General features: G+C 33.2%; 1 protein-coding gene across 1 annotated transcript in view; it reads right to left on the minus strand.

Annotated features, from left to right (window-relative positions):
- Positions 1-6706: 6706 nt before the first annotated feature.
- SUGT1 (SGT1, suppressor of G2 allele of SKP1 (S. cerevisiae)) overlaps positions 6707-10901 on the minus strand; it is a 30368-nt gene continuing 26173 nt past the window's right edge. Inside the window, exons 12-13 of the mRNA XM_012723375.1 lie at positions 8606-8787; positions 6707-7283 (exon numbers count right to left, since the gene is read on the minus strand). Of these exons, the coding sequence (XP_012578829.1) occupies positions 7182-7283; positions 8606-8787 (284 nt within the window). The 3' untranslated portion in view covers positions 6707-7181. The remainder of the gene's footprint in view (positions 7284-8605; positions 8788-10901) is intronic.

The raw sequence follows: 10901 nt of genomic DNA on the forward strand, positions 1-10901 counted from the left end.
CTGGCTTGTACCCCAGCTCTATATTCATAGATAAATAAATCTTAAAAAAAAAAAAAAAAAAAAAACTTCAAAAATACACAGTTCTCACCAAAGAGGGACATAATATAGTATTCAATAGTCCACATTTTCTTTGGGGAATTTCCAGAAAAAAAAAAAAACAGCTAGTAAGTAACAGAATTTTTGTCTCCTATAAATGAAACTGCTTGATTCACTCTTAGCCTTTATATCTTTCTGTATGTCCAAGTCAATCCCATGCCTGCCTATGTAAAATTCTAGCCTTCCTTAGATTCAAGTTCCTTGGGCTCAAGAGTTCTGGAAGAATGATCAGCCTTACATTAGGATGTAAACTCCAGTCCCTTCTTAAAGAATCACACATTTTTGTTTAAAACAATCAGTATCCACTCTCCAAAGCCACAACAATCAGGACTGAGATCTGCAAATTAAATAGCAAAATAAAAAATCCTTGCTGTCACACTAGTTTTATGTAGATGGTATTCTTTCTAGTAATATAGATAACTTAAGAACAATTTAGATTCAGCTTTCACAACGATTGGCTAAAAATCTAGAAGTCATTATCTATATGGATGAAACAAAATCAATTGTAAGGGCACAATATAAAAACAACTGTCAAAAACCACTTAGTTTGGAGTAAATTAACAGTACCAATATCTGAGTATATACTACTTGAAAGGCACTGTGCTCTGTATTAAAGATCCAAAGCTAAAAACAAACTTTGAAGCCAGGTTCTTCCTCTTGAGCAAGAGGATTTAAGTCAACTGTAGAAGTCAAATAAGAAATAAGTCAATTGTAATTATTTGCTAAAGAGAGAACAGACCCGAACCCAACATGCTCATGAAATACTCGGTTTTCTGGATATTCCTCTGCCAAAAAAAGATCTAATGGCTGCTTCAAACATAAGCTACTAACACAATCCAACTACTACGAAATAGCTGTTGAGAGAGTAATACAATATTCAACAGGCTTCGTGGAGATAGCTTTTGAGTTCCATTTTGACACAGAGCTGAAACTGGAGCTTTCCAAGTGGGGTGGGAGAAGGAATAAAAACACATGGAACATTCAGACAAAGCTGTATACACTAAAAACAAGGAAATGTGGTAAGAATTGTATGTGACCCACAAAGCCTAAAATTTACTCAATGGTGTTTCACAGGAAAAGTTTATCCACCCAGAGTATTCCCATGTGGCTAAGTTTAGGTACATAGTAAAATAGTGACAAATGAGGCAAAAAATTGAGACTGAATTTGTCCTTCAATAGCAGATTTAAGTCAGAGTTGTTAACTCCTTTTAGGAATTCCATTGCTCCAGTGGAATTTATATTTAAGTAACACTTACTTGTCACATGTTTTCAGTCAGGATTATAGATGAGGAAAAAAGTTCAGGTAGGTTTATCTCAATACACAGCACTAATACATCACAACAGGATTTAAAGATTCCATATTCACATGTTACTTTTCTTCTACCACAGCTGTTTCTGTGGTAGAGTAGAAATAAAGTGATCATTTTGCAACTAATTATTTGCAAAATAATAGTGAAGTCAAGGAAATCATTTAACTTTTTGATGTAGTTCATGGCCACTAAATATATATCCTCGCCAGAACTAATGCATGAAGTCACTGTAGTAAACTAGATCACAGAAAAGGTTAACTCTGGAGTACAAATGATCAGCAAAAAGTTTAAGGAGAACAGAACCCCAAATCCAAGTAGTGTCTATAAACAAAGGAACTACATATGCTTGCCCTAGTTCCCCACTGATTATTTGGGAGGAAAAAAGGATGGACAGATTAATGGTTGCTTTTCTATACTGAAGGAAATAACAGAATTCATGAAGGCTGTGATTTTGCACCTTCATTTTTATAGACTTATATATCCTGTTTCAGCATGCTTTAAGATTTTAAATCAAAATGGATTAAAATCAAAGAACTTCTGAAAGGAAGCTCCTCAACATTCTGTAATAAACTTTGTATCTTCTGCCAATATTACATTTTAGGATTCTTTTTATAGGACTGTTGATATTACTAATATATTTAAGTTTTGCTTAAGTAAATTACTCAAAAACTTTTTCTATAAACTTAACACTTTAAACTTTTCCCAGATTTATGAATCCAAAGATTGAATTTATAATAGATTTTTTTCTAAAGAATTTAATTCTCCCAGCCTAAATGCATGTAAGATAACCTATGTCATCTGTAACATTAAACACTATTCTCTGTATTTTACATATACAGGAAGTTTTTTTTAATCTAAAATCCTTGTGGCAAGATGAGTTTCTGAATTCATAATTTTATATTATAGAACACAATATGGACATACCATTTATTATGCAATGATCTCTGCAACATCTATGCCAGCATACTGTAATTAAAACAATATTTCTGCAGCAAAATACATGTTAATATCGTGAGTTCGGGTCAGATTTTTACCACTGAGTCACACGTATCGACAATACAATTATCTTTCAGAAGCTTTTAAATTAAAATAATTATAATAGCTCATTCAACTCTTTTAACAGTTCACAAGAGGGACATTACTATTTCAGTTTTTGAGATTAAAAAACTGAGGTAAAGAGACATTATCTACCTCAAATAATTAGCTGACAGTATAAGCCAGGATTTTATGCCAAGCAGGCTGTCTAAGAGTTCATATATTTAAGCTCTATGCAATACTGACTTTTTAATGCAGTAAACAGATAATCAAGCATATAGTATGTGCAATATGATTTATAGTATGTACTATGATTTACTGTGGTTGCATTATATAAGTTTTTAAGAACCCACAAATACACACTAAAGATTATTTTCCTAACTCCTTTTTGAAACTAAAAAGTGTCTTTGAACATTGTTGTTTTTAAATATCTCTTTATAAAATTGAACCTGTAATCAAAAAAAGTCAATGCAAGTTATGAAAAGTCTCAATTCAAAGTAAGAATTAAAAGTTTAAAGGTGAAGGCACAGCAAAGGTAACATTTAGAAGGCTCTAGACAAGCCAAAATTCAGTATACAAAATGTTAATATGACTGGAATAAAGGGAATAACCTGAATCATTCCAATTTTACTAAAGAAGTCAGTGTCACACAAATTCTAATATATATATATATATATATATATGTATCTAGCAAAAAAAAAAAAAAAAAAACCTTGAAACAATCTCTGCATTTGTCCAATGAAAACGGAGTTGAGTGCTGCCAAGTTTCTTCCCTAGAAGAGCAAAAACTTGACTAGCATGACAGGTCATTCTTCTAACACCTGTAAGAGTTGTACTGGTATCTAGTTTCTCCATAACCATCTGTGCATGAGAAAAACAGCATCTTCAACATGAATCAAAACTATTTGTATGTATTACCTTTTATAAGAGGCAAGAGATTTGGATTCCTAAGGAGCTTTCCTATTTAAGAAACTAACAGTAGTTTGATTTTTAGGAATATAACTTCCCAGATGACGTACAAGAATTAAACAATTCAACATATACATTTCCCTGCTTCATGGTTATTTGATATATGAATAAAAATATTCATTGCACCCCCGTTTCACTCACCTGAAAAGGGAGTACACAGGCACTGGGGTGTAAAATATCTGAGTTCAAACTCCAAATCTATCACTTATCAGTACTGTAAATTTGTGCAAGGAACCTAACTTTGGACTCATTTTTCTAATCTGTAAAACAGGATGCTGTCACTATTCACAAGGCTTTTATAAGTGAGATAACATACATAAAGCACTTAGTGAATATGGCTCATAAGAAATACTAATAAAGAATAGCAACCACTGATTTAATCTGATTGAGGAGAGGGGGCAAGTTTACTGCTGAAGATAACTTCCTGAACGCTAAATTAACTTCACAAGCAAACTACAAGCATGGTCCCAAATAATACATCTGTGAATATGTCACTCTAACTTGCCCACAAATTCACAGACATTTCTAAAATGAAATCTCCTGGTATGAATAAAATGATCTTATAACAGAAATGCATAGGAAGAAACAAAATCACTGCTGATGGATCTTCTTATTTAAAAGTATACACTAACTCTTCATGGCATAGAAATAATCATTTTGTCCTTTTTATTTTTATCACCTCCTCTCCTTGGTCCTTCCAAGGCCAAGATGAGATAACTGAAATCTATAATCTTATGAATGTTTAGAGCCAAGAGAATCAGATCCAGTTAACAAATCTTCCTTCCTTTCACACTCTTTCTCCCTTTCTCACACACAAAGATCCAGAAATTTTCTACCTATTTTTGGGAATGTCAATAGCAGCTACAAATCAAGAGATGCACACAAATCAGGCCAATGAATATCCCAACAGAGTAAAAGAACACTAGTCTGATCAGATGGCACAATTGTAATCTAGGTCACTGATAGAGATCAATTACTAATCTGACATGCAAATAATTAGGGAAGGAGAAAAGGAGGTAAAAATGGGAAAGGACAGCCAAAAAATCTTAAGTATTCAAATAAATTAAAATTTCTACACAAACAAAGTATAATGGCATAGTGATATTAACACAATTTTAAATGGTTTTCTGAAATGAACTATCGAATTTACAGACACTCCAATTATTTTTGTAGTTATCAATGCAATGCATCCTTTCTTGCCATAAATAAAGAAAACTTATCTGTGGCTTTTTTTCAAGTGGCTATTAACTACCAATGTTCAAGCCTAAATTTATTAACTGGCAAACTAAATTTATTAACAGGTATTATAGGACATAAGACAGAAAGTTATTAAAAGAGATCCTGTTTTTCAAACCTTTAACAGATTAACCAATGTCATTACTATTTGAGAGTTCAAAGAAGCAGAATATACCATTCAAGATTTTTGGAAGACAGTGGGAAAATTCTGGAAGTCATCAAGGAACAAATGATTACAGAGATTAGCAGAAGAGAAGAAAGTCATCTGAAGATAAGAATAAAATTATTTTAGGACTAAACCTTAAAAGGAAAGTAAGTACTGAGAAAAAATATATACATTCCGAGTAAACAAAAGGCTAACTATACAGCACTATGAGAACCAAAATTTGATAAATGAAAACTAAGAGTTCAGGAGACCAAATAGACAAGCTAAAATAGCAGACAAAGAGACTCTTAATCACAGTAAGATCTTTAACTATCTGGGGGCTTATAAATTCACTAGAATTGTGAAAGAGGCATTCCTTCAAAAGGGTATTTGAGAAGTCTGACCTACTTCTCAAAATTCTCTTCTCAAAACTTCCCATAGATCTATTGTCCTTAGTAGTCCAGGTACATTTAATAACATAATCATGTATATTAGAAACTCCATTTGGCTCAGCAAAATCTTGAATCCCACAGGTAAACATCTTAATGTATCCTTTAAGACACAAACAAAACTAATAACAGAATGTTAAAGACAAATTCTATAATAATAATGTCATTCTTAGGGAAGATTTTTAAGCGGCAAAATGTTTCCTTATTTAGCATCATGATTTTTAATAAAAACTAAGACACAGAAAGGTACATGCAACCTGTTGAAAATTATAAAATATAGTGAGTGGGTGAGCTTTGCTAGAGCAGGATTCTGAGGTGGTGCCAAATGCCCTCAACTTACCACTTCCACACCAATAGCCTCTACTCTGTAGGACTAGTGGTCCTAAGAAAATATGACAAAGCACAAGAATCAATTTCTTTTTCTGTGAGGAGAAAATTTAGAAATCCTGAGAAGCAACTTAAAATAATTTTGTCTTTTCTTCAGTGTTCCTTCTGGAGGACAAGTTAAAATCCCCATCCCCACCCCATGCTTGAACAAGTTGGATATGCTCTGGTTATCGCCCCAACTTTGTTTCCTCATGAACTCCCCCTTGATTTCATTTCAGTTTGATCCTGTCAAACACCCAGTGTTTCAGATACTGAAAAGATGGCCATTTGCCTCTGTATCCTCAATCACAAAGAGATAAAATAGTGTCCTTGGAAATGTTAGTGAGAGGTAACATCAACCCCAGGGCATCATGATTTAGAAATTATGATCAGAAAACAAAGTCACAAATGCAGGTCATCTTGAACTTAAGCTTTGTTAATAGTTGAGATTCCAAAGACCTTTAATCACAGAATACTTATGTGTCTCAAAACTATTTCTAAATTAGTTCAGTAGTCAAGCACTTGACAATTCCTTCATGAATACTTTTTTTCCTCTGCTAGATTATAAACTCTTGCAGTTAATGCTTGAGTCTTTTACTTTTTGCATTCCCACACTATATATCTAGTCTAAATCACTGTCTGTTCCAGTTTCACAATAATCTTTCAGTTAGAAACCATCAGAACCCAGGTGTGTATTTTATATAAAGATCTGGAAGGTAAGAAACAAAAATATCACTGTGATTACAAATATTTCTCATAAAAAGAATGAAATGGGAATTCTCTGAGATAAATAACTTTTCAAAGATCTCATTAAAAACTTAAAAGGTGGCCCTCCCTGGTGGCGCAGCGGGTTAAAGCACTACACTGAGAAGCTAAAGCCACTTCCACATGAGTTCAATTCCCGCCTGCCCCGGAGGTGACCACATGGCGTGGCAGACCTCTCCTGACCCGCCCACTGCTCCCCTCAGCAGTGTACTTTCTTGATCTGCCTGTTCTGCTCCCCACTCTGTCTCTGGTGAAGCCTCTCACCGCCCCTGAGCCTCCAGCCTGTACCCCAATTCTGTATGTACAAATAAATAAATCTTAAAAAAAAAAAACTTAAAAGGTAAAGGAACCAAACTACATAGAAAAAAACTGTATTTGCAACTCCAGTCAAAAGCAGCCTTTAAAAGCAAATATAATACAATACAGAGGTTGAAAAATCTATGCTCACCCAAAGGTGCCAAGTCTAATAAATTATTAATAGAATACTGCATCAAAAATAAGGCAATAACCCAATATCCCATTAATGAGTTCCTCACTCCAATAACTAGATAGTACAGATCTACCTAGTAGCAAATGATACTTCCATTTCAGCATGTCTGAAATGTTTAAGGACAGAAGTGATAAAATATGATCTTCATTCTTCATTAGACTCTTAGAACACTTGAAGGAAAATAATTTCTAAAGCACAAAGATGTAAAGAGGTGTAACCTTTCAAATTATATTCAGTGTTCAAAATTCGAGAATGCAATATTAATACACAATGAATATTAGGTGAATATTAAGTAATACAGCGATAGCAAATTAATTTATTTAGTACTTTTTCCATTCCATATCATCAGGAGGATTGATTTCAACTTTTCTTTTACCTACATCAGACCAGTTGGTACTCAAAACTGTACCACCAGACTCCATCTGCAATAAGAAATAAAAACAGATTAACTCTTAGGCCATATATTTAAAATAATATTTTTCTAAAAGTATTTTAAATGTGGAGTCTCCAAAACAAGCTATAATTGTTTTAATATAAACTCAACACAATATTTAATCTCAGACTTTCTAGAGAAGCTCCATGTCCTATACAACCTGAAAACAAAATCCTAGAGTGGTTAGATGGAAGCATCATTTCACATTATGATACAAAGCATCATATCCGCCCACTCATGCTAGTCAGCAGATTAAAATAAAAATGGCTCTCAGAGAAAATAAATAGTGTGATCTCTCTTGTAGAAGATATTAAAGACAAAGCAAAGCAAATTCTCTATGCTACTTGGACAGAACTCAAAGGGCTCCATTTGTATCATATATATCTAAGTAGATGCTTATTTTTATTTCAAGTGTACCACATGTACACAAAATCAGTGTCTCAGCAAAGAACTGACTACCCTAGCATATTCATAAGTACAATAAAGAAAAAATACCCTGGATACTTGTTATCTTAATGTAAAACAAATTGATAGACTTGAATCACAGCAAAGAACAGTGTGAATTGTTAAACTCTTGTTTTATTAAACATTTAAGTAATAATCAGCTGTGTTTGTAAACACAAAATTATGTAGCCTATTACACTGGAGCCTCAGTGTAATCCTATGCTCCATACTATGTATGTGGATTCACTTGAAGGAAATGCTCTCTTTATCCACCCCAATTTTTATGTTAGTTACACTACAAACAGGACATTTCACCATTTTTCTATGGCCTTCTTTAGCTCTAAGCAGGACTCTATCTTGTAGAATGTATGAACATAATGACTGCTAACATAGTAACGTGTATCAATCATATGCACTGTTAAAATTTTAAGGGCTTGTTTTCTTCTATCTCCTTCCTACCCCTTGGCTGCAACTAAAAATGAGGATGCCTAAAAGGCACTAAAATTTATAGGAGCAAATTTTACTGATACTTACATCCTAGCTATAAAGACACTCCACTTACCACTTATTGTGGTAACCCAACTAGAATACTCCATCACCCACAGTGACCTTGCAATTTCTAAAGCTTTCCAAAACTTCTAGTTTATTGATGAAAAAAATTACTTACAATAACCCCCTTGTTTCTCATCTCCTCCACAAGTTTCCAATTCCCTCAGTAATTACACTAAGTTTAAAGCAGAAGTTTTCAGACAAACCTATTCAAAAGGTCACCAAGCTATAATACATGAAACTAGGTCTCTAATTACCTACTTTCATTTATTATTTCTGAAATTTACCAAATGTTTTTTTAAAGTTTAATGTTCTTACAAATGATTTGTTCATGGCACGTTTCACTTCATCAGAACCATCGGAATAGATCTGTTGAAATAATTTGTTTAAAGCCGCATCTCCCTCCAACTTCTCATTTTTTTCTTCTTCTTTAATCTCACCAACCAATTTATCCCAATTTCTTGTATAATGAGATGATGATGGATATAGGTTCTTTACATCTATAGGGTAGAAAAGACAGAAGTCAACTATAGAATAGAAAAGACAGGAGTGTGAAGGCATGTGCACTGTGTGGTCTTAATAGAATACCTTAAGCAAATGGGTCATTAAATTTCATGTTTATAGTGTCTTCCTGAAATATATACAGATTATATGCTTCTCAGAACAATCAAGTGTAACAAAATTTCAGAATTTCTTCTGAGCAAAATAAATAAAGGTGTAAACTTTTCATACATTATACAAAATTAGATTCAAAACAGATTCTTCATTTTAATAAGAGAAACTGGAAAAGTAGGATACAGGAATGTTTATATTTACAGAGAAGTTATAAAGAAAGTACAATTCTAAAAATTGTATTTTTTAAAAGATATTTTATAATTTCTTTTGTAAACAAGATATTAAATGTTAAAAATGTAGTTTTATTCTAAGGTATTTATTGTGCATTTTTAAGAGTAGAAGTGAACTGAAAAAATAATTATCCATGTCACTTCACAGTGAGTTAAGATTCCATTCTCTCTTCTATATAATAAACATTACAATACTTAAAAAGGAGGTAAAAAAAAAAAGAAATTTCTGCATCTTAAATAGCTATGTGATGGCCCAGAGTTCAATGTCCATATCACACAGGAAAAAAACTATTTTTAGCACCCAGTGGGATAATCAAAGGCTGTTTGTAAGCTAAATAAAGAGACTACCAACTCATGGGCTCTGGGCACTACTAAGGCGGAACCAAAGAACAAGGAAATCAAGATCTTGGTACATGAAGAATATTAATAGCTAATCAACCTAACTAGTAATTATAAGAGCAGTTCTATTCACTAACAATATAATTTAAGACCCAAATATAACTTACATACAAACTTCCAGACTTCTAATGGCCACACTGGCACATATTTTAAATTTTCAGTATAACTCAAACCAGACTAGTCATTGTACAAGGGATAAACAGGTACAAGATTTAAGCAACTACTAAAATCAACAGTGTTTTAAAGAAAAGTGTTTCAACATCTCTTGAGCAATAACATAGGTCACATTAGTCCTAATCTAAAGGTACCTCTTCCCCTACCATCACTCTATACCCCTTTCCTCATGACAGATCAGAAACTACTAAGCATTTGTTCTATTTTTACATGATTCTAACAACATCAAAAAACCCCACAACATCCCATATAAGTTTGTTCAGAGCACACATACTGCTTTTCAAATCCTATCTTCTCTTTTTCTACCAGTAATCCCTTCTCTTATACATTTTCACTAGTAGATAAGGGGGAAAATGCAGGCCATAATAAATTATGACCCTAGGAAACATGGTGTTTAATTAATCTTAATACTGACTTCCCAAAAGGATGGGAACACAAGTTCTAATCTCATTTTACAAATAAGAAAATTGGCCCAGACAGATGAAGCAACTTGCTCTTATCTGTAGTCTCTAGCTTGCAGAACACCAGAAATTGACAAGCATATTAATTCTTTACAAAAATTTAACAGGTAGAGGAATAGCATTTTCTGTATCTTAAGACACTGAGGTTAGAAAAACGTGTTAACTATAACACTGCAGAATTTTTTAATTTAATCTCTGAAAACTTTAACAACTGTAGATAATAATGAACCCAGAGGGTAACCTAAACTTGCTTATTCAGTGTAATATAAAATAACTTCAATTCATGTTAAGCGAGACTTTCCACTGTTAGTAAATGTGGCAACAAGAATGCCAAATGGGATTAACAGAACAAAACCCAAACCTGTAGACTGGAATTTCATCCCAGATAATGAAAACTGCTGGGTGATCTTAAACAAGTATTTAACTTTTCTGAGCCTATAAAATAGGGCTATTACTGGATACCTACTATTATAGGACCATTAGTAGAATTAAATGAGAGACTATATTTAAAGTGTTCCTTAAAAAAAATGCTTTCGCACAGTATATAAACCTCCACCCCAAAATTTCTTTGGTCGGCCTCAAAAGATGCACCCAACAGCTATAAAGTGTGAAACAAAAGCTTCCTCAAATAGTTGCAAAACATATCTTGAAATATTTCAGTCCTTAAAAATTGTTGATGTTGGGCTCTCCCTGGTGGCACAGCAGGTTAAAGCACAGCACTAAGAAGCTGGGGGG

The sequence above is a fragment of the Condylura cristata genome, unplaced genomic scaffold (assembly GCF_000260355.1).
Source record: "Condylura cristata isolate star-nosed mole 26May11 unplaced genomic scaffold, ConCri1.0 scaffold00010, whole genome shotgun sequence".
NCBI classification, from domain to species: domain Eukaryota; kingdom Metazoa; phylum Chordata; class Mammalia; order Eulipotyphla; family Talpidae; genus Condylura; species Condylura cristata.